Source organism: Mycetomoellerius zeteki, unplaced genomic scaffold, assembly GCF_001594055.1.
Source record: "Mycetomoellerius zeteki isolate Tzet28-1 unplaced genomic scaffold, Tzet1.0 scaffold73, whole genome shotgun sequence".
Lineage (NCBI taxonomy): Eukaryota > Metazoa > Arthropoda > Insecta > Hymenoptera > Formicidae > Mycetomoellerius > Mycetomoellerius zeteki.
The window spans coordinates 3,196,416-3,224,238 of NW_017257753.1; the positions used below are offsets into that span (position 1 = coordinate 3,196,416).

A 27,823-nucleotide genomic window follows, 5' to 3' on the forward strand; every position below is an offset into this window, starting at 1 on the left:
TTTTACAAATTTAGACAGCTTTCCCAAAAAATTTCGCGTAAAAACAAACAAATAATAAATTATATTGAATGTTACGGCGATATTCACATGTAAACGGATAAAACGTTCTTGTTTTCTTGGCTCGGGAATAAAGTTCGCAAGCGTATGGTGCGTCATCGATGTGCTCTCGGGGTTGCGGACGCGCGCGCCGAAGAGAACCGGAGCTCACAACGGGGAGTCCCCGAAGGGGAGAGACTGACCTGCCACCGCGTGTCAGCGTCGCGGCGTCAGTATGCGGTCGCGCATTCCACGCGGGAACACCTGTTTGCTCCGTCGGATCGCGTGCTACTCGGTCGCGCTCAGTTTGCGGGGGAAAAAAAGGAAGCGATAAAGGGAGGGCGACAAAGAAAGAGGCTGATACGCAGAAAAGGGTCTAGTATCTTCGATCTCGAGAGGAGAGAGAGAGAGAGAGAGAGAAAAAAGAGAGAGCACTTAACACACAATCGCCAAGTAAATAACAATAATGGAAGTATTTGTTTTGGAAAGGGCAACGTGTGACAAAAATGATCTTCTTTAAATAAATTTATGTTTGTGCATTACGGTGACCATACATCTTTTATTGACGATCTTTTAAGGACGATCCTTTATTTTAGCTGTCCTTTAGATTTATTTGTTTCTTCAAAATTCAATTTTGTCCTTTATTCTCGAATATTGTTTACTGTCCTTTATTTTGACACATGGGAAATTCTTTTCTAACTAGTGTTCTAATGTCTATATTAAATCAATGAGCAAACTTTTACGGAAAATATCTTACAGTTTTATGCATATAAATACAATTTGTTTTTGTCAATTATATTTCTTAATTTTTTAAATTAAATTTATTCAAATTAGAGTTGTTTTCATTTTTTATTATTTCGAATCTTTTATTATTTCAGATCAAAGGCTTGTTCCAATATAGTCGAACTAGTTTCAAACTATCAGAAAACTGTCTCTATTTAAATCTCTATTTAATTATACTGTGCAATAAAATGTTCTAATGCACAATCACGACATTTTTGACAATCACGAACTGGTTTAAAAATATATAGAGACAAATTAAATTAACTTAATAAACTTAAATTTTTCAGATTTGTCCTTTATTTTCTTTAAGAAAATATGGTCACCGTAATATACATACATAATTAAATTCGTAAATCATTGAATAATAAATTCCAGTGACTCAGAAATATCAGATAAAGCATAGATAAGATGTTAATTAATTGCGTTTGTATGATTACGTTTACATTTATGTATCCTGTATTTTACTGAGAAACATAAATTTGAAATTGTCCTTTCTAAAACAAGTAATTCGCAAATTTTCCGTTTCTTTTTTCAAATGCATACATATTAAACAAAGTGATTTCATGTATTTGTATTTATATAATACAAATAATCCCGATTAATTCCGACTAATTTGTTTAACAAATTTATGTGTTAGCTATAATTAGTTACATTATTAATTCTGTTGTTCAAAATAATAAACGGGTATATATTACGATAGCAATTGATAAATTGCATTTTGAATCACTATACAATTCTCGATATAATAAAACATAATTTATAACTTTAATACATAAGAGTATAGTATAATAAAAATTCAGTAAAGCTTAATATTATTAAAAGTATAAATATGATATCGAATGTTGTCATTATTACCTTTCTATTAAAAAATTAACAAATGTTTATGTATATATTCAAATATATTTTGTCACTAAATAATCATATGTATATGTAAAAAAATTATTTAAATATATAATTATATATAATTATATTATACATTACGATATACATATAAAATTATTTATATAATTTGTATACGCAAGTTCTTCTACTGAAAAATTAAGTTTTTTGGCTTAAGTGCTTTCTCTCTGGGGCCAGAGATACAGAGTAGGAAAAGGAGGAGAGGTACAGGGAGAAGGGGGCGATAAAGAGAAAGAGAAACAAAGAAAGGACGAAGTCCGCGAGGCTTCCACCACGTGTCCCTCGTTCTTCTCGATTGTACACGCGTAAGAACAATTTTCTCTATTTAAAGTGCACGCACGATCCTTCCGACGTGCTCTTCTATCACGGAGGCTGGAGAGTGACTCCGTTTGGATGTCGTCTTTGCACGATATATACGATACGTTCCGGCCCATCGATGGTTATCGCACGAGTTCGATTTAATTCTTGAACTATTAGACGATTTCAAAGTTCACTTGCTTGAATTGTTTGAATCGTTGCTTCGACGCAGCATTACTTTCAGTCACTTAAATGGCATTTAACTTAAATGGCTCTTTTACATTACAAAAGAGAAAGAAATGAAAATTACCTTGAAGACTTGACACAGAAAAATTGCAAGACGCATAAATAACAATAATAAAATGAAATAATAAGGTATCACGATTAAGAACAAAAATCCGCAACAAATCTATTTTCTAAATAATAATTTAAATATTCAAACATATTTAATGAAACAACGAAACGAAATGATACGTTTTCTTTGTATCTCATAAATGTTTTCATAAATGTAAACTTTACTTTAGTGCTGTTAGTTTGGTTGCCTTCTTACTTATATAAGATAATATTTTTGGAGAGAGAGACATTGATCATTTACTATGTGTCAGATCTTCCATTTCATATTCTCAAAGATATTTTATCCTCTTGCATACAAAACGACATTTAGAAATTTAAAGCGTTACATCAGTGGGTCGGTTGGCATTAAATCCTTTCAATTCTGGATTAATAATTTCGGTATGACATAAACGTGACCAATCCATTTTGTAACCCTTTACGTGTAATATGAAATCGGTAGTATTAATGGTACTCCATCAATGAATTAATGTTTAATATTATCGACAATTTAATGCATGTTTCGTATGTTAATATGATAGATTGTCTGTTTAATATTTATTAGATACCATTCACGAATACGTGGTATGTTTGACGTCATATTATATTTTTTAGTACAATAGAAGAGAAAGAGAGAAAGAAAGAAAGAGTGAGGACAGTATTTTATATTTCTTTCGGACCCGTTTTCCTGTAACCGGCAATCTCAGCTGCACCACAGCACACCAACAAATAGCAGAATAATGTAAAAGTAATAAGAAGCATTATAATAGAAAATAACGCATTTTATAGTATAATAATACTATAAAATATAGAATTGAATATTTAAGAGGAAGAGAGATATTATATCTATTCTAAGAGTTTCCGGTAAATTTTTCTCGCATCATTGTTCCTGCGATATTCATAACAATGGACGGCAGTAAATTCATTGCGTAGGAGTTGTTTTTAAGTATTATTGTAATTTATGGTGCTCATGGCATAGATTTTTTGCACAACGCGTATTGTGTAACCAAAGGCGAAATTCATTTCCATATGTTCCATAGAGTGTATTACACATTCGCGTAACCAATGAATTGCAACCTTTGCTATTTCTGTTGGAACAGTTTAAAAGAATATAAAGTCGTTTTGATTTTTTGTTAACTTTTGTGCGTTCCTTGAAAACCTTTAGATGTGAGAAACATCGTTCACTGTAGCCCTAAATTTAATTTGATGACAGGTTCGGGAATTGTCACAAAAAATCGGAGCGCCTCGCAAAAAATCATGACTTCATCTTGGAGAGCTTATAACTATTGGTGCCGTTATGATCGCGAAAGCTTGTGTGGTCATGAAACGCCTCAACTTCATTCACCTTAACGAGTGTAACATACAAACGCTTTTAAGAACGTTGTTATGAGACCTCGCTTTGTGGGCAGGATGAGACGCGGAGACTTTTCAGAGACGCTCGTGACAACGTTGCCTAACCGTCGTCTAAGTTTCCGTATCTGAGAAGCACAAGCGAGAATAAACCGACATACGAGGCACTCCTATCATAAGACACAAGCTCGACAAAACGAATTACTAATTCTGCATTACGGTCGATTAAGGACGACCAAATATCTTCCGTCTTGCGATTTAAGTCCAGTTTCACAACTCATGGTTAACTCTTAACCGAGGTTTAACTTATTCATTATCTCTCTTCAATTCTAGAATTGGAAAGAGATGAGAAACAAGTTGAACCTGGGTTAAGAGTTAACCATGAGTTGTGAAACTGGATGAGGCACAGATAGTGTAATATTATCATCCATTTAATTTTAAATTCTGCTCGATAGACCTCTGAATTTATATTTCAAAAAAGTTATCGAAATAATATCGCGATCAATTGCATTTTTCGTTAAAGAAAAACGTCAATTCGGGATTCATCAGATCGCAAAACATTCTGCGTGTTTATTATGGCAAAATACGGATATCCGTGACTTAATTCTTTGTAGTCAGCACTATGATTTGAGGAATGAATTTAGTGTTAAATATTCATATTATAATCGTAATTGTTGATGCAATTAACTTTTTCATAGAGATACCCAGAAAGGAAGATGAACACTGCGAGCATCATCTCGTCCTTCAACATAATTGGATTTCGCTTCGTTGCTTCTCAGTTTATATCTTGTGAGACGTAAATGCATAATAATTTATACCTCGTCCGATTCGCTAGAACATTAGATAGGAGTGTGCTGTGAGTTGGACATGTCTGAGTTGTACGAATCAGATCACATCCACATAGTTGTGATCCAGGAATTCTGGTTTAATTAACGAGAATACATTCCGCTACTTGTGTATTCTATTTAACCCGCATGTTGTAATTAACATATAGAACTCTTTCACAAATTACATTAAACTTTGACAAATTATATATCTTTACTTTTACATTATATTATATTGTATTATTTTATAAATTTAATTGTTATGTTAATTGTACCTTTACATAACTAAACATACGATAATTAGTTTCATAAATAGAGCTTGCTGTAACAAGATTTCATTAGCTTAATTATACTGTGTAAATTAACTGTATAAATTAAAAGAGTATTTTGATGGATTTTTTGCAAAATAAAATGCAACATGCAAAATAGCGGTCGTTTATCGAGAAATTAAGGAAAAAAGATCACCGCGTTGCTTCTGCGACACGCTGTTTGAGGAAACAAACGTCCTTTTATTAATCCTACTAAATTCTGTTTAACTATTAATTAGCCGCCAGTAAATCCTCCTTTCTCCCGACGATGCACGCTTCGCGGATTCTCGTCTCGCAGCGGGCGGCCTTGCCGTTATTTTCGTTATCGATATTATGACGTCGTTATCATTTGCGTGGCGCGCGGCCGGAGTCTGCAGAGGCTGGCGGAGCGGAAGTGATAACGTCAGAACCATTCGATAGTCCGCGAACTATCGGCCGTGGCTATCGATAAACTCGACGTAGAGGCGTGAATATCAACAAGTTGCGCGGACGTGCCGGAAGCATTTGTCCTTCTGCATCTGATTGTTGCCGGTTCGTCGACGGGGAGAAACATTTCGCTATAGGATTAACATAAGAGATGTCATCAGGACTGCAAACGTCGAGCGTGAATTTCTCAACTTTCCTTTACGGAAGATATCTAAAACAGAGCAAAGACAAATACTCTTTGTTTAAAGTAACGTGGCCTTTAGACGAATTTTTTAAAATCTTGGTTACCGAGATATTTATCGAAACTTGACAGACCGATACTCTTCGTTTAAAGTAACATTGTCTTTGAAATCTTTTTAATCTTAGTTATCGAGATATTGTTAAAACTTGATATTCAAAGACGTTAATTTCTGCCGAGGAAGATTTTATCGGTAAATGTGAAGATCGTTCGATTAATAACGTATCAATTTCTCGCCTGATAGACCTTGCGTGTAAGAAGAAGCGGAGATTATACTGTACAAGAAAATCTTTCCTGAGTCCAGAATGCTCATTTGATCTCCACTACATTTTAAACAGAATGTATTGAGTTACATCTCGATTCATCTCAATTCATAATCTATTGAATGAATAACATGCTTGACATCAATCGAGCTCGATGCATATCCTTGAGAAAACAGGATACAGGACGCGCTTAGTCATGCACGATATTTGCATTCCCGATCGCGTTCGAATAAGAGTTCGAGGCGTTTATAAAAGTTTCGTCATTTCCCCTCCGAAAGCTCGGCACGACATGATTTTATGGATGTTCTTCGCGCGTGAAACTTGAGAAAAAAATCTCAGCCGCTTGACATAATTTTATCGACGTGTATCAATACTTCGAAACTAGAACAACCAACGTCATTTGGTGACGTGGGCGTAAATGGAAAACCTATAATATGTCCCTCGATACATAGCAGATTTCCTCCTGTATCTTTAAATCACGCGATGATTAATTATGCTATATCAGAAGTCTCGATGCAGACATGCCAATTCCGTCGAAACGGAACAATTCTCTTCGATCTTTTTTAAAATTAAAATATCTTGTCGATTAATGCAATTTATACAGTACATACTATTAAATTTTATTTAATCCGATTTAATTAAGATTATTAAATAATTGTTGTTCTATAAATACATTTTTCCAATTAAGCGAGTAACGAAACATTAATTTGGCAAATGCAACAATTAATACAATTTGCTTTTTTTCGCTGCTTATCGATTGCATTTCGATTATTTGATAAATTGTGTCACCATTTATCCCAAACTTGTGAATCCAATCACTAATTGAACCCTAACACATGCAGCATCGATATTGTCAATGGATCAATTCATCGAGCAATTAATTAATTGATATGCACTGCTGAATTTCTACCACGCGTACGTATAACATTCGCTAAAAGGTTACTGCTAGCATACTGGATGGATAAAGTATTAAGTTTAATTGCTTTTTGTATATTTGTTCCATGATGCGCATAACGCAATCTAAATTGTATTCGTTTTAATGGCGTACATATGAAAATAAAAATGTTATCTCGTTTAATTTCAAAGTAAACTACGTAAAAACAACTGTTTGAAATATATATATATTTCTCTCTTTCTCTGATTAATTTATGAATAAATATGTATGTTATTACTATTCTATAAGTAATCTAAATATTTACAAATTCTCATATTGTTCTTTACAAGAGCATGTTTCTTAAATTCTTAATCATTAGGAATTTTTACTGCTCCTTCTCAGTGGAAGATATTTTTGTGCACCGGAAATGCCTTAAATAGGATTCTGCTTTCAAGCCTCACTGACTCTCTATCACGACATTAGATTTAAAAGCCACTTAGGTACAGTCGACAACAACTTACAGGCGAGCCCTCGTACCAGCACAAATACTTTTCTACGATATTTTTCTTTAATGACGATGTGTTATTTCTAATAAGTGCGCTCTTTATAACTTTAATTAGAAAATTTGTTTATTCGACGTTAGATATTTCAAAGTTGCAATATGAAAACAAGGATTTACCACAAAAATTCTCGACGAAACGATTTATTCTAAATTGGCAAAAAAGTTTGTTTTAGAATACTAAACTAACAAAATTAAAAGTGCTTTTACTATAATTTAAAATAATATTTTTCACGTCTGAAAATCTGTTATTAAAATCGTGAAAAGATATTTAGGACGCAGATATTAACTTTATTGGCAAATAATTTCAAGAAAGCTCAACATAATTTAAATCGCTAATTATATGACACATATAAAGACAATAATCTCTGCATACGGAATCGCGACATAAATTCAACAACAATATTAATCAAAATATAATAATCAAAATGGGATATAAATGGATAAAAAAATCATGTCGCAAAAGTCGAGATTGGCGAATGATTTCTCTCCTTCGTCGAAAAGTCAGGTGTTAGAATTGTAAAGAAACGGAGGCTTTAAAGATGTAGAATTTATTCTCGAGACACCTTGATTCTTTATTCGGTGAAAAAGCTTCTTTGCGGGACATAACGACGCGGATTGGCGACGGGCGCATCACAGAAGGCACATTTCCCCTTCAGACACCGATTCTGCGACCCGTCGCGCGAAAGCCCCGGTCGAAAGTGGCCACTTTGATCGTCGTAGCGGCTCGTGACCGACGATTGCAGACCGTCGTCGCATTAATTTTGTAGTTTTCACCACCCATTGAGAGAGGTTTTTATGATGGTCCCCTACCAAGCGCGCGCACCTTTATGTCGCGGCTGAATGGACAGGGCGAGCAGCGACTGCCGGCTCCTCTATGAGATAATAGGCTCGCGAGGCTGTGCCCGTGCCATTCAGATCCCGAGTCCAGCAACCAATTCGGGATCGAATTGCGAGAGAGAGATTGCGAAACGAGAGGCGAGGGCGGACATCGCCGCTGCGGCCTGCAGTCATGCTCACCATACAGAACGAGTGAGTACACACCGCTTTCCGGAAGCGCCGCTAATACGTTCTTCTGCGGGGGGGAAGCGGGGACTGCGGGAGATGGGCGATCGAACACCCTTTCGTTGTTGGCGAACGGTGAAAGTCGCGTTACATTCGGCCCGATGCTCGGTCAGAAGCGCGACATGTCCTCGACTGATGCACGGGGGTGACGAGAAAACGGGTCGGCCCTAGTCGATGCCGATGTCGATAAGGCTTCCGCCAGCAATTGGACAATTCAATTGGCACTTTGGCCTTTTAATTCGTGTGTCGCGATAAGTTTGTTCTCTGTCGCAATTAAACGCGCACGTCAATTCCGACCGAGATCTCGCGTATTTGTCATCAGTAGTCAACAAAGAAAAAAAAAAGAATTGCATCACGATCTCCAGACCAATCGTGAAAGTAGAAAAAAGAAAGACAGCGAGAAAGTGTTCCGTTGTTCGTCCGACCGCACCCCGCTTTTCCAGATCGCTTTCGCGCATCCCGGATCGGCGTCCGCGATGCCGACCCATGGCCTCGATTGCCAAGCTTCGCCGCTGCTTTCTGGCGGATCCAAGGCTTCCTCGGGCTTGCTAATGGTTGCACGTTGATTCGCTGCATAGAGTGAGTACGTGACTTCGAGGGTATCTGAGAAACTGCGTCATGCATGTCGCAACCAAAGACATAAAGCACCATCCGTACGTAAAATTGTCGACAAAAATGAGAGAGATAGGACGCGAAGACGACCAGTTTCTATCTTTTTCTATTCAAGCAATCACAATATCTTGGAAAGAGAAGATTTGTCATCTTCACGTTCCTCTCTCATTTTTGTTGACCACATTTGATATACTATTTCGATACGGATGGCGTGATTCATCCTCTTATGTCTTTGATCGCAACCTGCGCAAGATAGACGCGTTATCTCGTATCTTCTCACACACACACACACACACACACACACACACATACACACATACACACAGGTGCACAACACACACAGCACGTCGTATGCGCTTTTAAACTGCAATTGTACAAAGTGCGATATTCAGTTAGTTTTATCGAATTTTCTTTCCGGATGAAGTCTTTGAAGTGGTCGCGCTCGCCATGGATTTCCGCGTGTTATGAAAATAAAAAATTTCTCAAGAAGTGAGTCTCAAATATATAATGAAACTTTATCTTTCCTTTGGTTTCTCTATCGAATGAAGCTCCACTTCGATAGATATATAATTTGAGAATCGATCGTAGATATTTAATACGGAAAATTAAAAAACCTTTTATTGCGAGCGGTCCATACTCGACATTTTCGACGTTGGAGAAAAATCGATTCCAAATTGCCCCAAAGGGCTCATAGATGAAAGCCAGCATATACGTGTCACAGTTTTTCACTACATCGCTTTGTATCGCAAATAGCTTTAAACTATACGCTCGCTTGCAGTGAGCCTCGCGCGAGCTTCAGCTTCGTCGTTCCATAATCGTAATCGGGGTGTAATCTGAACGCTTTAAACATCCGTTATACACAAGTACGGCTCGCGATCTCGATCCTCCATCTCTCCCCGTATGTAGAGTAAATAGCAATAACAACGTCGACGCAGGATAATCAATTCCCGTAGTGTTGGTTTCCAATAAAATCGGTTTGCGAATACTTCCGCGCACAGAAAGGCTTAATTAATCCTCTCTGCTCATGAGGGCATCCATCTCTCTCGCTTTGGCAACAAACGGGTACGAGGATTGCTGCCGTTATCAGACAAGTGCGCTTTACAGCGCGCGCAGGGGAGTGTTTTAGTTTTCTAATATCTTTAGTCGCTATCAAAAGCTCGTTATGGAAAAGCTGCTTCTGAGCAGCTTTCCGGCGATTTTACGCTTATTTGTAATTTATCTGACAACTGCGCCGATCGCGAGTCGTGCCATTGCATCTCGCATGCGAAGGGAATTGCTGAATACGGCGCTAATAACATGGTTCGATCGTATATTGCTTGCCAAATCTTGTAGCAATCATGAATAAAAAAATTATTTTGAATTTTGAAGAACATAATCGAATTAAAGTTTAACGTAACTTAATATATTCATTTTCATCAATGTAGAGCAGTTTTAATTCTGGTTAACTTACTTTTTATTTTTTTCTAAGAATTAAATTATTAGGCTCAATTGAATAAAACAATAATAATATAGATAAAAAGAGCTAAGAACCAACGCTAGTTCTTAATTGCTAATATTTACTGTCTTTCAAATTTTTCAATGTTAATACATAAAGACGAATCCTACCTTACATAATAAGTCAAATATTAAAACAGATTTGAATATTACAAATTGAAGTTCTTCTCAATTTGCGGTGAATACAATTTTTATAAGTCGCTGTCATTTCTTCATTGATCAAATTATTTCAATGGATGTTCGATTGTAATATAATGATCAGGATTCTCGAACTGATACACATTTCTAATAAATTGACCTAATTTTAAAATTATTCAGTGTGAATTAATTACATGTATTATTCTTTATTTACTCTTACTAATCAATTATACATTAACAAAATATCATTTGAGCCTCTCAAAAATCAACTGATTAATTTATCTTTATAAATTTTTTTAATATGTAGTATCGAGCACGCAACTTATTTCATATTTTTCATTTTATTACACAGAATAGCTTAGCTCTCTCCTGTGGATATTATTTATTAATAGTTAAATAAATGAAATGTATTTTATACATTAAAATAAATGGAATGTATTTTATATATTATATATGCATGTATGTTTTTATTTTATTAATATTAGAGAAAATTTGTGTGAATGTTCGCGTTTATTTAAAGCATCGTTCAGATTGTATGACTTTTTTGTTATATCTCCTGTGTATGTTTTTGAATTTTTATGTCGATTGCAATAGTATTAATTAACCTATGTGTCATGCATTTATTTCGATTTTATTTAACTTTATTACTTTGTATCAATTTACATTGTTCAATAATTAACCTTTAATTTTAAATGTGTTCTATATGAACGATCGTTTTCATTAACTTAGAGGTATGCAATGAGAATGCATATTCAAAAGAGCCAATGAAATTATCAGGAGTACGCTTTGTAATCGCATCCGCATTCCTCCATTACATTCTCTTTAGCATCAAATTTAATTCCCATCGATCACATGACGTTCGCCCCAGATTGTTGCTCGTACACATAGATAGATAGATAGATAGATAGAGAGAGAGAGAGAGAGAGAGAGAGAGAAAGAGAGTATCTTGAAAATTTGCACTCACATCCAATTAATTTAAAGTTTATTCTTCGATCGAACAAAGTAAATAGAATCCTTAATTTCTTGAATTCTCACGCTTTGAAGTATCAAGCAGAAGCTTTAATCATCAAAATTTCCGAAAAAATGGAGATTCATGAAGCTGTATTTCAGGAAATGAGAATAAAAATCTTGCGAAGAGATCTTCCAGTTCTCGTCTCGATTCGCATTTCAATTCTTCCTCACGGATTCTTCCCTCGGATTTTCAGTTTCTCGATTTGTTATTCGTTGTTGTAGTGCGATCCTTACATCGTCAAGGATGCTTCCAGGATGTTCCAGGATTGGCCGATGCGGAACTCGAGAACACATCTACTGTGGAATTGAGCTCTATGTACACAGTAGCGATCTAACACCGGCAGTTTACTCACGCGTGTGTTCACCACTCTTAAACGTACCGTGGAGTGTAACATTGATGTGACTTAGTGATTTCCAAAGTTTTGCGGATATCACTTCGTTAGTTCCGTAAACTCTTATTAGTTTAAAAAAGTATATGATAAATTGCTATTTGCTTGATTCATGAGATTTGCTTTATTCTAGTATTATTTCCATGAATCTTTGAACAAAACATCATTTATTCAGAAGAGAATTCAGATGCAAGATCAATTTAGTTCAGAATAAATGGGTCAATCTCCAAACAAAGTTGGCATTCTCGATAATATAATGTAACGTACAGAGAGAGAGAGAGAGAGAAAGAGAGAGACAGAGGGAGAGAGACAAGGCGCGCTGTTGCAATTAACTGCCTGCGGGATGGCCACCCTTCTCTTGTCCTTAGCAGCAAGGCAAGCAGCGGCAACACGCCATTAGATTATGTATCAACAACGGTGTTGTAGTGCAGTTTATTACCGTGTTACATTGTTACTATGCACGAAGGCGAAGGATAGAGCGGAGATGCACATTGTATGCAACGCATCACGGCCCTTAGATTCTCAAAGGATCTGAAGATGTACAGCATTCCATCTTAAAGAGGCGAAAAATCGATCAACCATCTTAAACCGTAAAAATTCAAATATTAAAAAAATAAAAGTAACATAGTTCTCAAGGTATGAAAGATTCTAAAAAATGTCTCTTCTAAATTTTACTTCTTACAAAACTCTAAAAATCTGAAAGTTCGAAGAAACGGATAAATAAGTGATTAAATCATGAGGCCATTATTTTTTCATTTTAAAAATGGGATAACGTGGGAGTCATTAAAAACCAATCGTAAAGAGATTTATATGATTTATTGATTACTTATTTCCAGGGCACATTAGGCGACGGTCCCCCTTTTTCGCCTCGATGTAATATAATAGCGCGACGCCTATTTCGTATTTTACGGCGGCGGCGGTTTCCTCCCGTTGACGAGAAGAGAAGTGTATCAGCAGGTCATTAATTTCTCCTTAATATATAGGCACGTGTACAAAATCAGACGCTATTCAGAGAGACAGCGCCGTTCCCGATAGAGGCTTTTGATTTTACCGTCTTCAAGCTCTAATCAAAGAGCCGCAACGAAGTCAGAGACTCACTCGTCGCTTAACCCTTTTCTCCTTCCCCCTTCCACCCTCTTTCCATCTTCTTCTGTCTGTTATGAATTCTAGAGATAACGAAGTGAGGAATGAAACGGAACGCAACGTGAATGCAAGTCCCTTTATTTTACCTCTCTGGAAACTTTCCTCGCTGTGGGAATTCCAGTTCCCACTGTGTTACGATTACGAGAGAGCGAGGGCATTTCGATTTATCAGTGGAATACTCATGGCAATGAAATTGATCTACTTCAACGCGCAGCTCTTAACTCGCCCGTTGAGAAATTTTATCGAAACATAATTGGAAATGAACTTTCATGTGAATAAAGCGAATCTTTTTTTGCTCGTTGTTCCAAAGGACTTTGAGAATTATTCAATTTGAGACGTTTATTAAAAATCAGACCATTAAAACGTGACCTGATTTTTCATAAAATGAAGATCCTTATCTCTTGTGATTTTCAACAGACGTGAGCGTCGACACCGATGCTAGATATTGCTGTACTTGTTTTATTCCTCTTCAGAACTCGATAACGCAGAAAAATAGGGTGCAAGAACAAAGAGAGAACATAACGTTCTAGAGAGAGAACATAACGTTGTTAAAAAAAAGAAGAGAAAATGGAAAAGGGAATTACGTGGATATTTACGTGGTGCTTTCTGTTATCGAGTTCGAATTGCATTCCCAAGTTCGCAATTGCGAAGCTTTGAACGGGAGAGAGAACTCACTTTTTTTCTCACGGCTATGAGTCGACTATGACGCTTCTCTGTTCTCTTGTCGCGTTTAATTACGAAGACCCGCCGGCCAGCTCGTTATCCGCCAGCTTGTCATTATTATCGCGATCGCGAAAGTTCGGACGTGCAGGACGACGTATCGCCGACAAGTCGGAAATAAAAGCTCGTCTCTCGTTGAACAGTTCCATCGAGCAATTCCGCGACGCACAATCGACCTGATAATGGATTTTTAATTGAATTACCTATGGCTTCTGAATTCCAATTACACAACGATTACACTAACGCATCTGAATTAATTGTTAAATCGTTCCGTCTCTCTGGGCTTTCACAGACCGTTGAGTTATAGCTCTTTCGATCCTTGAATTGTTACACTAGTTGCACGTGTCTTCGAACTTGTCAACTTGTAAACCTGCGGAACTTTCATTCTGAAATCTCGAACTGTGTTGAATTCTTTTAAAGTCTTTCCTTCGAAGTGATTTCTTTTCCACTTTGAATCTCGTATGCATCCTGAAACGAGCTTCTAGATTCTGTATTTATCTTTTTATAACGAATTATAATTGTGCTTGTGACTGTGCTTAATTTTAAAAATTAATTTCTGAAATTCTTCACGTGCGCATGAAACATATTAATTGTACATATTTACCTCCGAGGATGATTTTCCAATTCGAAAAAAATCATTCGACAACTGACAATTTAATTTCCACGGCGATCCTTTCAGTATGTCGCCGCGCAACGGCTCCTGCGTGGCGGAAGTGAGTTCCGTGAGGAGCCTCTCGTCGGACGATGTTTCGGGGACCAAAGCGAACCGGAAGAAGTCGTGCTGGGCCCGCGCGACCGATCCGGCCCATCGTCGCGGTCGGCGGATCCAACTGCTGCAAATGCTGGTGCTACCCTTTATACCAATCCTCGCTCTGATCGTGCAGACCGCAAATACTCTCCACGACATTCTGATCTACCGTCAAGAGGTGTCCGACATAGAGACGCAGGTGAGCGAATCAAGTTGCCCTTCGAGAATCGCTAATTAAGACGAGAAGTATCGAGCGATTATAGTAACCGTTTCTATTTCTTAGATTAATATTAAATTTTTTGTATAAAAAATGCAGTCTTGGCTATAAGTATGAAATACCCTCAATTTATTGCATTTTCTTGAAAAAGACGCACTGAGAAGAATGTCTGGTTGAAAATGGACGAACCAGAAAATTCTAATTATATCAATTAGAGAGAGAATTCCGGTTAACTAGAATTTTAGTAGATTTAACCAATTTAAGAAAATTCATCCATCTTTAAGTAGAATTTTAGATAATCCAACCAGACATTTTTTCAGTACGATAATAAAAGCCGAAGGAAAATTAACAGAATATTAAAATTGCTAAAAAATAATATTATTTTGCGATGAAATTAATTCTTAATTTATTTTTCATTAGATATAGAATGTTTATGTCTAAATTTGTGAGAGTATTTTATATCTATGATCAAGATTGTAGAATTCTGAAATTTCTTGACTTTCCTATAATTATATCCTTTATATTGATGAAATATCTGATTTTTCATCATTTTCTTTATTTTCAGTTTATTTGCTTGGTCCTTTTAGTGAGTAAGAAACGTTGGTATTTTCAGTATCAATCGCCTTTACGTTTCGATATGACGACTGAAATCGCACAAGATCGATGGTACATCCCTCTTTGCTTTTTATAGACAATTTTTGTTCTTTACTTTAACGTATAATTTACGAAGTGATTGCGCTATCTATCGGCTCAGAAGTTCCTCCAAGAGTTCATATATTAAAGCAATTTAGAAACAGTTCTGCAGCATCTCCCTCATATATATTCTATGTGAGTTTCGCGGAAATTCCAGTTTTACAAATTACTAGTTCAGCGTTGTCTGAAGTAACGGGCGAAAAGTTCCACGTGCCCTCCTGCCCGCTCACGTTGCGCCCTGATAATTATGTAAAGAGCGCAATTAGGCTGGGCTGGTATAATTCACCACTGGTGATCGATCGACGGCGACGGTTCGTTTGAGGATAACAAGAGAATGAACAAATACACCGCACCTACGCGCTTCAACGTCTGCGAATAGCAGCGACATAATCGAGGCGTTTCTGCTTGAAGTACAAGCCTCACGACTACAATTCTTTCTTTACTTTAATTTGAAGAGGTAAAAGGAAGGTATATGTCTAATTTTACGATCCAATATAAGAAGATGAAATTAATTAGTTCAAGCCGACAGCAATAAGTCCCATTTTCAAATCCCTTTTTCAATTAATTCTAAGAAAAGATCTAAAAGGAGAAATTTGTTGTCACGTTATAATTAAGGACCCGATAATAATATTGGTTTTATGATATAATATAAAATCTAATATAAGAATGTAAAATTAATTAATTAGAGCCAACAAGAATGTCTCATTTTCAAATTCTTTTCTCAACTCTAAGGGAAGATCTAAAAAGAAAAATTTATTGTTACCTTATAATCATAAGGATGCGATAATAATGTATAAAAGTAACGGGGAAGAAATTTCAATAATGTGCTCTGCTAAAAGCATGTTAAAATTTAACAGTAATTTATAGCGAGGAAGCAAATAAGCGACTTCGCTCGTTCGCTTTGCGAGAAACGCAAGCTTGCACGAGCTTTGATCGTGGCATGCGGTCGCAATTTCGTGATCAAGTGATAGAGTATCGGTTCATCGTTCATCAGCTCTCATAGAGTTACGGATGGCTACAGCGACGAACGATTTCGCTCTTCCTCTCTGTGGAGAGAGGAATCCAGGGCTAGGGGCTGTTGTTAATGAAAACGTCGGACACTCGTTGGAAATCGCATTCGATTCGATTTCCGATTCGAGCGACGGTGTCCGGCACGGCACAAGAAATTACGTTACAGCCGTTCTCGCGCGACGAGCTGGCTATTTTTATTTTATTCTCTCACGCACGTTCGGATTATCGACTCGCATATACACGCCGCCATCGTCGCCCTTTTACTACTTCGAGGCGAGATGCGCTTGCAAGGGATGATGAAATAAAATAAGAAGAGAGCGAGATGGGGGGGACAATGACGTAACTGATGTTTAGTCGGCCATCGCAGGGAAAACACAACTGAGAATAGCAAATTTTAAATTTATAAAATTTTCTTTGATAAGCACTGAAAAACGATACTTTATTTTATTCTTAATAAAACAGAAATACTATGATTCAAAAAATTCTTTATATTTTATTATTCTTACGAATATATTTCAATTGTCATTTACGGCCAGGTTTATTAAATTTAAGATATTAAAGTTAAATTTCTCATTGAATTTATTAGATTTTTCTAAACAAAATAAATTCCGTCTGTGAAAAATATTTTTATATCTATAATTAGTTAAATATAAACGTATGTACGCTAATTGATTTTAAGATACCAAATAATTTCACGCTCGTTTTCTTAAATTTATGTCGATTTTAACCTCATTAGGATAGTACATTAAGCAGCAAGTGAATTTTGATCAATCATAATACCATGTGAGCCATTGTCTTAATTGTAAATTATTCGTGGCGCTCTTCCTTCGTGGAGAGAAAATTTCCATTGCTCTGTCTAATCACCTTGTCCACAAGGATATTAGACACGACTCTCCTAGGAGCGAAGGGTCGATTAAATCGAAATTCATCGCAATGTTGGCTGCAGGAACAACGGTCTTCGATCTCGAGTTTGTTTGACAAACGTCGCAAGAATGGTCGCCATTGTCGGTGATGTCGGATATACGTATGTTTGCGATCGTATTCGCGTTTCTGTATAACCGACGAGCGTTTCGCATACCTATCGACGCACCTCGCTCTCTGCGACACACCCCCTATAATTCTACCCTGCATAAGAAGCATTGGAAATTCTTCTTTCAGCTCGAACCAGATTTAAAAAAACTCCTGGGCATTTTTTTTTTAATTTTCGTAACACTACAGATTTATTAATTTTCGTAACATAAAATTTTGCTGCGAATATTATTTAAATTGATAATGAGAATTTAACGTTACAAATTATTTTTTATCAATCATTACGTACATCTTTGTGATGAGAAGCTAAATGATAACAGAACGGATGAGTACATTATAGAGAATGAAAATCTGATGCCGGAGGCTGGAGTTCGGAATGACAGAACAATCACCAGAAAATTATGGAAAAGAAACATCGAGACTTTTGTTGAATCAGATATTTTTTGTGGAACTAAGAAATTTAAAAGAAAACTGAAAAGAAAATTGAAAAGATGTAATTTTATAAAGAGGATATCTGTTATGACAGGATTTTTTTCCAAACGAGGAGAGCTGCATATTTATTTAACACTTAAAACGCCATACGGGAACAATACACTGCGGTATGATATACCCATTGAAATCAATCGCTTATAACTTTCATAAAAATGAACATATATATTGTAAAAATAAATTTTCTTTAACATCAGACATTAAAACAGAATATAACGATACTAAGCAAACATATACATATATATCTTCATAAAAAATATCTTCAATAAAAAAGTTGTAATGGAAAGAGCATTGAAAAAACATTGGAAAAAGAAAGCCATCGTTTAAAAATTAAGAATAAGTAAGATCGAGAAACCTTAAAAATCAGAAACGGTTGCAAGAATCTTCAAGAATTCATATATAAGTGTTTCTATAAAAATTGTGAGTTTTAAGTTGGACGCAGCGATTATTAAAATCAGCGTATTACGAACTACTGCGGAGTATATACGTTCGTTCTGGCTTTAGTCTGATCCTTACAGTAACTTTGCTGAGACCTCGTCGGAGCAATGAGGATAAGCAGGACGACCTCTGACCCGGCTTGAGAAGCAGGGATGCCAGGCTGATCTGGCTTAAAAAGTTCGTGGCACGCTAGCAGAGCCGCGGATTATTCTGTGGTATACGAGCGCTTTATTGACAAAGAGCAAGTTGGCAAAGAACTTTCTGTTATAGTTCGTGAGCTTACGGAGGTGCTAGGTCTTCGACGAAAGATCCTCGCTTGATGAAAGAGAATCCTTACTTCTCTGGCGAAAGTTTTCGTTCCAAAGGGATAGGAAAAATCGACGGTGAAACGTCAACGATGTTTCGGCGGAATACTTAATTGCGATTGCTGTGCAATTTGCAACCCCGCTAATAATTATCTCGGGTCGTAAAATGATTTATCACCGGCATTAATACAATATCGCTCGTCGCCGTGAGCCGTGAGATTGAAATGAAAACATAGACTCGCGCTTAGAGACTGATGAGATTTCTAACGCGATTAACAGGTGAAAATTTGTAAGGGATCCTCGTGAGCAGAGATTTACGATACTCAAGTTTCTGTCCAGTCGAAAAACATCTGCTCAGAAATCTAACGATTTAGAATCGAGGATTATTAAAGACGTTTAAAGATCGAGATTTCTACACCGACGAATCTCCATGTAACGGAATATCCATCTATGGCGTAAAACAAGAAATGAGACAGCATGTAGGATGATCTATTTTTCGAATCCACGAGTAGCAAATAAGAGTCGAGAGAAAGCTTCACGTGTGCCGGTAGAAGACATATTTTCAGTTAAGATGAGACGATCGCGAGTCCCAAAAGTGATAGCGACACTTTCCAGACACTCGGGACTTAAAGTGGTAACTGAATGTTCTGGTAATACTCGGTCACTCGAGACCCTCAACTTGGTCCTTTCGTGCCTTACAATTAACTCTGTCTTCTAACGGAAGTTCCGCGAGAGCAAACGCCGGACCATTATCTCGATGAAGGCGACTATCTTCTTCGTATAGAAGTATCCAACGCAGGAAGTATCGGATCAGCCGGACTTACGAAATACTTTCTGAACTGATAGAAAAGTTCTTAAGTCTTTAGAGATGGCATCGTCCATTATAAAAGAAAAAACAATTTTTTTATTGATTTTGCTCAAAAATGTCTTGTAAGTAAAGAATATATCGATGTATAGCCTTTTTTGCGGATACTATATCCAGTGTCCAATGCTACATACATTTCCATCTTCAGTTCTTAAGTATAACTAATCTGCACAGATCCCAAATTTATCTTGAATTTATCCCAAATTTAATTTTAAAATGAACGTTGCAACACTCGTCCCTAGAGTGTTAAAAAGAATTCTCTTCCAAGTATTTCTTCATAAAAATTAAGGTTCTATGATGATAGGTGCGCTATTTTTTATATTTTCGATGCATATTCAATGATAATTGCAGGTGACGATAGCGACGGATCTAGGCAAAATGGTCACCAGGATGCAGCTGGAGAGATCCGAAGTGGCTTTTTTCATCTACACTAGCGGCAACACGTTGAGGTACTAGCTATTTTTCCAGTTTCCATCGATGAATAACTTGTATTTTCGTTGAAAACAAAATATGATAATTCTGATTTGTTTTCTGTCGCTTGCCAACATCAGTCGCGTTTGGTTAAATAATAATTTTATTTCCTACAATTTAATTTCCTTTTCAGTTCGTTTGTCTTCGCATTTCTGATACGCCTCGTGTAATTATCGCTCGAACGGAACGTTCACAAGTCTCATTGATCCGACCACGTGATCGTGCCACAGCGACGAAATGCGAAATCTCTTCCTCGAACGAGAGCGCGAGGAAATGTTTTCCATTGCATTTCGCGTGATGAGAACGAACGGCTTTCTCGAGTTTCGCAATTGAGACAAGACGAGGAAATGCGACACGTTTCTGCAAAAACAAAAGCCTCGGGGAATACTGAAGTAGTCGCGACAATCGTTCGAAAAGCTCTGTGAATTGACTAAAAACAATACTGCTCGATGCGCTGTTTGATTTGGAATATTTTTATAACGTACACTCCGATCTCCTGGCAGATTTTTTTTCTGCAGGGCTTTTGGGCTGTCGGCACTTTTTGCGCAAACTCATCCAAAAAGACGATCAAAATTTTTAGGAATATATTTCAGAAATGCGAATAAAAAATATTCAATTAATCAGTATAATTCATATTAATTTTAACGTATATAAAAAACAAAGATGATCCTTTTTATAAAATAGTCTTGGCTGTAAAAAAGAGTATAAAACACTCCCACAAATTGACGTAAACGTTCCATTTAAACGTTCCATATCTATCAAAAAATAAATTTAAAAATATTTTTATTAAAAAATAATATTTATTTTTATTGAAAATTTCATTTTGTTAGTCTCTCCTTTGGCTTTTATTGCCGCTTTTTCCAAGAAAATGCAATAAATCGAGGATTACATACTTATGGCCAAGGTAATTAATTAATTGTTGTAATTAATCAATTACAACAATTAATTAGTTTAATTACAACAAGTAATTAGTTTAAAATTGTTTTATTTTTTTCTCTTCGTGATTAATTACCTCATGATTAATAACAATATAACGTACGTCATTAATAATCTAATAATATAACAATATATGCGGTTTTCTGCAGTGTGTTATTTTTATGTGCTTTCAACGTACGGTCACTTCGTTTGATACGCTTAGGAAACTTCGTCCCAATGAGAATTACATCTTCCTCCCTAATTCACTTTACCCTATGCTCGGCAACTAGGTCGAACCTGACGCAGAGATTTGCCATAACCGACCAGGATCTCCATAATATGAGCACGTGGCCGCTGGTATCTGTACCCAGGGACGAAAGCAAGACGCAAACGTACGACGTGGTGAGCAAGGAGGCCTTCCAGGCAAGCCTGGGGGACTTCAGGTAAATCGAATCGATCCGTGCGAAGGTCGTCATCCGCCACAAAGGCGGCTAACAACCGTGAAATCGCGTCCCGCACAAAATTCTGACCTTAGCTCGTTGGGTCAGCCGACCGTCTCGCTTGGTTGAGTCTCGATCAATTAGGGGCAGACACACGGAGGAGACAAGTGAAAATTGTAGCTAGAAGTTTAACGACAAAGTCCGTAACAATTGGATATTAGAAACTTCTTGCGGTCTATCCGCAATTTTTAACTTCGTTAAAAAGATTGTGCTCTAAATTTAATCGAGCGTTGCAAATTAAAATTTATTTAATATCGTAGAAACTCAGTAGACACATCGCAATTATACATAGCGCAGTTCTTAAACCGGGAATAATGACGTAATTTTTTTTTAAATCTCTAGGACATTTTTACACTCTAATTAAAATTACTATTATTAAAAACATATTATATGTTATTGATTGTTTCCGGATTTATTAGGATTTGAGAACATTCTAAATGTGTGGATTTAATCAGAATTTTTTGAAAAAAGTGAATAAAAACCAAACAAATATTTAAACAGAACAAGCACGTTAAGTAGTTTATTATTACGACAGTATTTTTAAAAAATAAATTTTATTTAATATATCGCTTTTTAATTGTGAACTTTCGATGGAATTGCTTATTTAAAAGTTCGTAAAGAATAGCTGTTAAAAAAGAAAGAAAATATATTAAACAATATCCATACAAAACGATATTTTTCAACAATTTAATTTTTGCCGCTGGGCAAATTGTTGTAAAAATACTTCAGGTATTTCCAGATTATTTCTAGATTAAAGAAACAGGTGGAAAAAAAAGGAAGTAAGGAATAAAATGCCGTTTTGTTCACGGTGTCGGCACGTATACCTCGTGCGCGGGAATTGAATTTCTCATGGGCGGGCAATCTTTATCTAATTAACTTAAGAGCCCCCCCTCACGCACACGTGAGTACACTTCGTAATAATTATACTGCACCGGCGTGGGAGGCAGCAACACGACGCAGCGTAATTATTAAGACAAATTGCGACTCTCCAGCGTAAGCGGGTGGTATCGCTTTGAGCGTCGGTAACCGACAGTTAATTCCCATGTTGGCTTTTACCCCTTTTCCGCGCGCGAGCACGACCACTGAACCACCCGCTGGATGGAAAGTTACGACGGAAGCTCCAAGCCGTTCCCTCGAGCCCTCGTCCCGACACTTGTTGAATTTCCATTCAGAGTACGAGTGGGGAATTCTCCTCTCTTTCGCTATCCCTCCCTTTCTCTTGCTTGGGCCTGTGTTCCACTAGCAAATACTCACATAGATCATACCTCGCGAACGGGAGTTCTTGATATCTAGGAGTCGATTGTGTATCTTGAAATGAGATGAAACTTACAAAAGTAAACAAATTCACTAAGACTGGGTTGTTCCATCTTTTGGAAACTTTAGCTCACTGTCTTACTTTGTTACTCTCTTATGCTCTTACTCTTTTATTCTTTTGTTTATCCAATAGGTAAATTATCACATAGTTTATTTGAAACTGGAACAACCGGCCTTAAGTGTTGACTAATGAAATTAGAAATATTCTAGTGAATTTGCTCACTTTTGTAATTTTCACCTCCTTTTAAGATGCACAATCAACTCCTTGATCGTAAACTTAAAAATATATTAAGCTGGTAAAAGTGAAGGTTCCAGGAAAAGCTGATTCTCTTAATATTTAATTTTCTTCTAATATTAATTAAAAGAAATTAAATTAATCTACTATCTCAACTGAGTATGCAATATATAATACATACATGAAAAGAACGATTTTGCGTATGTATCTAAAAATTTAACTAGATACAAATTTAAAAATAATTTTGTTAAACTACTAAATAAAATAATTGTGTATGACGATCAAGCATATAACAAGCAACGCTGCAAAAAATTTTAGTATTGTAGTAATCACAGCTTGGACATCCTACATAATTATTTTAATGGTCTAACAAAATTATTTTCAGATCTATATCTAGCTAAATTTAAATATTTTAGCAAAACCATTCTTTCTTTGTACATTCTAAAAGGGGAAAAGATCATATAAATATTTCGTGAAGAAACATCTTTAAAACGTGAATGAATGTATAACGAAAATATTGATTTTGTAAGAAAACTTTCGACATTAGAAATTATAGTGAAATTATACTGAAGTAAATGAGCAAATTATATGTGAATGTTATTATAGCAAAATTATAACAGTATTATAACAAAATTATTTAATTACCTACATTAATTTATTCTATTATACTAAAATATTATAATAAATAATAAGTTTGAACTAACAATAAGTAATTTCATAGTAAATTCTAAAGCTTATCGCGACACTGCATCGGCTCTGTAAAAGATCTTCGAAATTTTTTTTGTTTTACTCACTTTATTTTCTATATGTATAACGTACGAACACAAAAGTATTGAAATTTCTGGACGTAGATAGCGACACGATTCGATAATAGAACACAGCATATCGACAAGCGATATTTCATCGTTATTACTAGACGCGTGTCGCATAGGGAGAGACCACCCCGTAGCAGCGGAATGAGAAAGGGATTGGTATATCAAATGGTACATTTTGAACATGTAAGATAGCGCATGGTGATACGACAAGGCCGTCGTGGTCGTATTTTCTCACGTGGAAATAGGACGGAGCGGAAAGGAAGACGTCCATTCCTCGATATATCGATAAAAGGAAAGAGAAACGAGTGAGATATAATATTTCCTATTGACTCCATAAAAGAAAACGACGATATGTAAAAATACGGAGTTTTTTTATGCCAGCTGCGTGAAGTACAGCGACTTTTCTTTCAAACCGACGGCGAGACCGCTTCAATATTTTACGCAAAAATGTACACCCCTTTTTTTTATTTCCCGTTACGGCAGGTGGAGTGGGAGTATCGTTGACAAAAAAAAAAACCGGAGCTTTTAACGAGGCAAGGTTGCCGATGCGGCAGATTGTGTGGCGAGGAAAAAAATTCATTATTTTTAATTAGGGGCTTAAGGGCTTTAATTAGAATAAAGCGACATCGCGTTTTCAACTGATAATGTAACTAGCAATCTCTTCGTGAAAATATCGGTGCGATTGCATTGACGAGCGAAACGTTGGAGCTTTCAGGATTGCGGAGGTGTATGGCAAAAGGTTTCGCTTTGACGTTTGAAAAGTGAGGTCTTTTGACGATGAAAAATTCTCGGAAAATCTCTCGACGGTCTGAGTTTAATATTTCGGTGGCATTTAAACGACTATACTTAAATGTGACAAAAATGTGATGAATCTTTGAAGCAGTACCTCGAAATTTAGAAAAAAAAATCATTACAAAACCATTAAGTGTATTAAATTATTTAAATATTATATATATTTTGCCATTAATATAAAAAAAATGAATGGAGAAATTAATATTAACATTTATTATAAAATTAATATTTCAATTGAAAATTTGTAATCTTTCTTATTCAAATTTCAAAAAAGAAATTATCGACAAAAAATATAAAGGTGTTATGTTTAAAAAGTCTTATCCCTTTTCTGTCTTTTGCGTAAAAGAATCAACAAACAAAAGTTTTTCAATTAAAACGATTAGAGAAATCGATATAAAAACTTTAATTCAAAAATTGTTTAATTCGGTATTTCGCATTTCAAATCATTAACAAAAAATATCATTAACAAAGATATATTGTGTCTTATATATATTGTCAATATATTGTGTCTTAAGTCTTATTGTTCTTCTATTTTTTGCGTTAAAGAATCAACGAACAAAAGTTTCTCAATTAAAAAATTTGTTGGTCCGTTGACTTCTCAATTTAAGATTAAAAAATTCCGTCGCGCGTGGCTGGCGCACTTTTACGGTCGCTTTGACAGAACGATAGTGCCCGACGATTTAATTAACGTAATTTTGACGCTGAACGACGGGGTAATTTAATCGGAAACGCTCTCGTACACATCTCTCGATTAATCCTTTTCTCCTGTCGTCTAATTATATGTGTAGCGGAGGGTCAAAAGGCGTGGTGGAGACGAGCGAGCGCCGTACATACGCTTTTATAATAGTCCCCTGGCATGTTGCATTCGACTTGTCGCATCGATCGACGATAAAAATATTTAACCCTCATCCCCTTGCGTCTCCATGGCCGAGCGGACCTCGCAAAATTGAATGCAAATGCCCCTGACGATCTTTTCAACGCCACTGGCGAATGTTTTCTAGGAATACATCGAGAATATATTGTCAAACATTATTACGAAATTTGATTCTTGTTAGCTTTACAGACTCGTAAAAATAAAATCGAGAAAGAAGTCCTTTCTCGCCAACTAAATCTCCGAAACTTTGATTAATTACGCAATAATTGCGTCGCGTGGACTTTCTTTGATCGATTACGAAACGCGTTACGCAAACGAGAAAAATAATGGTCTCTTTCTGTTTTCTATTCTTTTTCTTTTCGTAGGACGGATCGTTCTTTCACTTTATTCCTGAGTGAGTTCCACTTTACATATACGGGCACACTGGAATCGAGCCGATTTACCGATTCCAATGTGTCGTGGTCGAATGTTTATAAAAGGCTCGTTTTTCATTCTGACGGAGCGAAAACGGTGAGTGCAAACCTCAGCCTGTCATGTACGTTCGATAAATCGATAGAGCGATAAACTATCGATATGGAAAAGCTGATTGCGCGCATACGGTTGCCAACGGGTATGAAGACACAGAATATTTTGTACGAGACCGTCCGCGCTCTCTTTTTTCCTCTCTCTTTTATCTATTAGCACTCTTTTCACTACGTTGAAACTACAATTGGAACTCGCTTTCCAACAACATCATGGAATCCGAAATATTCGCGTTTAAACGAGCACTCTTCAATCATCTTCAACGACACGAGACATACTAATTTCCAAGGGGGTAACCACTAGCTGAAATATTGTCCCACAAATTACATAATTTCATATGATTTCATCTGACTACAAATCATTTTTTTCACTATATATAAAGTCATTTGATAAAATATACGACTTCATTCAATATCATACAATGATTTCTCGTGGTTGCATATGTATTTTATCGGATTATACATAGAGATTTCGTATGAATTTTATAATGATTTCGAGGACTCTGTTCCACAATTACATTAAGTGGTTACCCCCTCTCTAATTTTTATTTTTATTTTTCCTTTTTTTCTTAATTTTATTTTAATTTTATTCTTCTCATTCGCGTCCGTCTTTAACTTTGTAATATTTAGTTTATTTTCGTATTTTATTTGTATTATATTACTTTTATTATTTGTACAGCTTTGTTCTTACACTTTTCCTTTATATTTACGTTCTTAGAGGGCTTGTTCTGAAATAATAATAAACATCTATTTATTTTTCCTTTTTTTCTTTGTCTCTCCCTTTTCTAGTAATACAATGTGCCAATCGTAACTTGTGCCTCGGAATTGTGCGACGGAAACTTCAATTTCGACTTTGCTTTATTGTGTAGCATAATTATGAAATACCTCAACCGGATCGATTGAAAATATGAATACGCCGTTATCGAGCATCGCGGTTTACCAGTAGAAATGCGAAAGGTCACAATGCGGAGATGAAAACATTTTTCGAAATAATTAGAGCATCCCTCATCGCCAGTTGGTTTCGATAAGCGGAATTTAGCGCGTTTATATCCCCTTTCGACAAGATAATTTTGCGAAAGCAGGCGTGAAACGATCAAGATCAGTCTGCTATTTTCAGATAAAGGTACTGGAAAATTATAAAAGGCCGAATTCTTGCTAATCCTGCAAATACAATAAAATAGTAAGTCTTAAGGGGATAGTAAGACCTACACACATACGATTTATGTACCATTAACACATCACTACACATTACTATATCAATATCACACGCAAATATACGTACACAAATTCTGTAACTGAACTTTTATATTAGGTATCTAAGCTTAATTCTTAAGAACTCAATTGTTTATTCATGTAATCCCTATGGTCCAAACTTCAAATCAAGATTATTTTATAAGTACCTATATACAAAACTTTTATAAAAAGCAAATATTGTTACAAATCAATGTCAAAAGCCGATAAAAAACTATAACTTTCCAACTTTTTTTTATTTTTGGCATAAAATCAACTAGTTTGAACTACAATGTCATTTATACTTTAATCGTGGAAAAGAATTTTTAAGTCTGTAAAGGCAAATAGAGAAATACTTATTTGAAAATAATTGATAAAATATAGACAACTTTAGGATCTTCTTAAATAGAAATAACGTATCTTATTCATAAGAGAAATTTTCGCATCGGCATTGAGGAATAATATGTATCTTCGCGGATCGAATAGGGAGGAATGGAAGCAGAAATAAGAAGGACCCGCGGCGGTTATCATACGACCACGCACATGGAAAACAGTTACGGCACATTTGTGTCATCCCTCGATACGACCGATAGATAACAAG

The 27,823-nt window shown here is 36.0% G+C and overlaps 1 protein-coding gene across 1 annotated transcript in view; it reads left to right on the plus strand.

Annotated features, from left to right (window-relative positions):
• Window positions 1-282: 282 nt before the first annotated feature.
• Window positions 283-27,823, plus strand: part of LOC108729436 (uncharacterized) — a 39,076-nt gene continuing 11,535 nt past the window's right edge. Inside the window, exons 1-5 of the mRNA XM_018458558.1 lie at window positions 283-489; window positions 1,877-2,024; window positions 14,440-14,707; window positions 19,907-20,004; window positions 21,232-21,384. Of these exons, the coding sequence (XP_018314060.1) occupies window position 489; window positions 1,877-2,024; window positions 14,440-14,707; window positions 19,907-20,004; window positions 21,232-21,384 (668 nt within the window). The 5' untranslated portion in view covers window positions 283-488. The remainder of the gene's footprint in view (window positions 490-1,876; window positions 2,025-14,439; window positions 14,708-19,906; window positions 20,005-21,231; window positions 21,385-27,823) is intronic.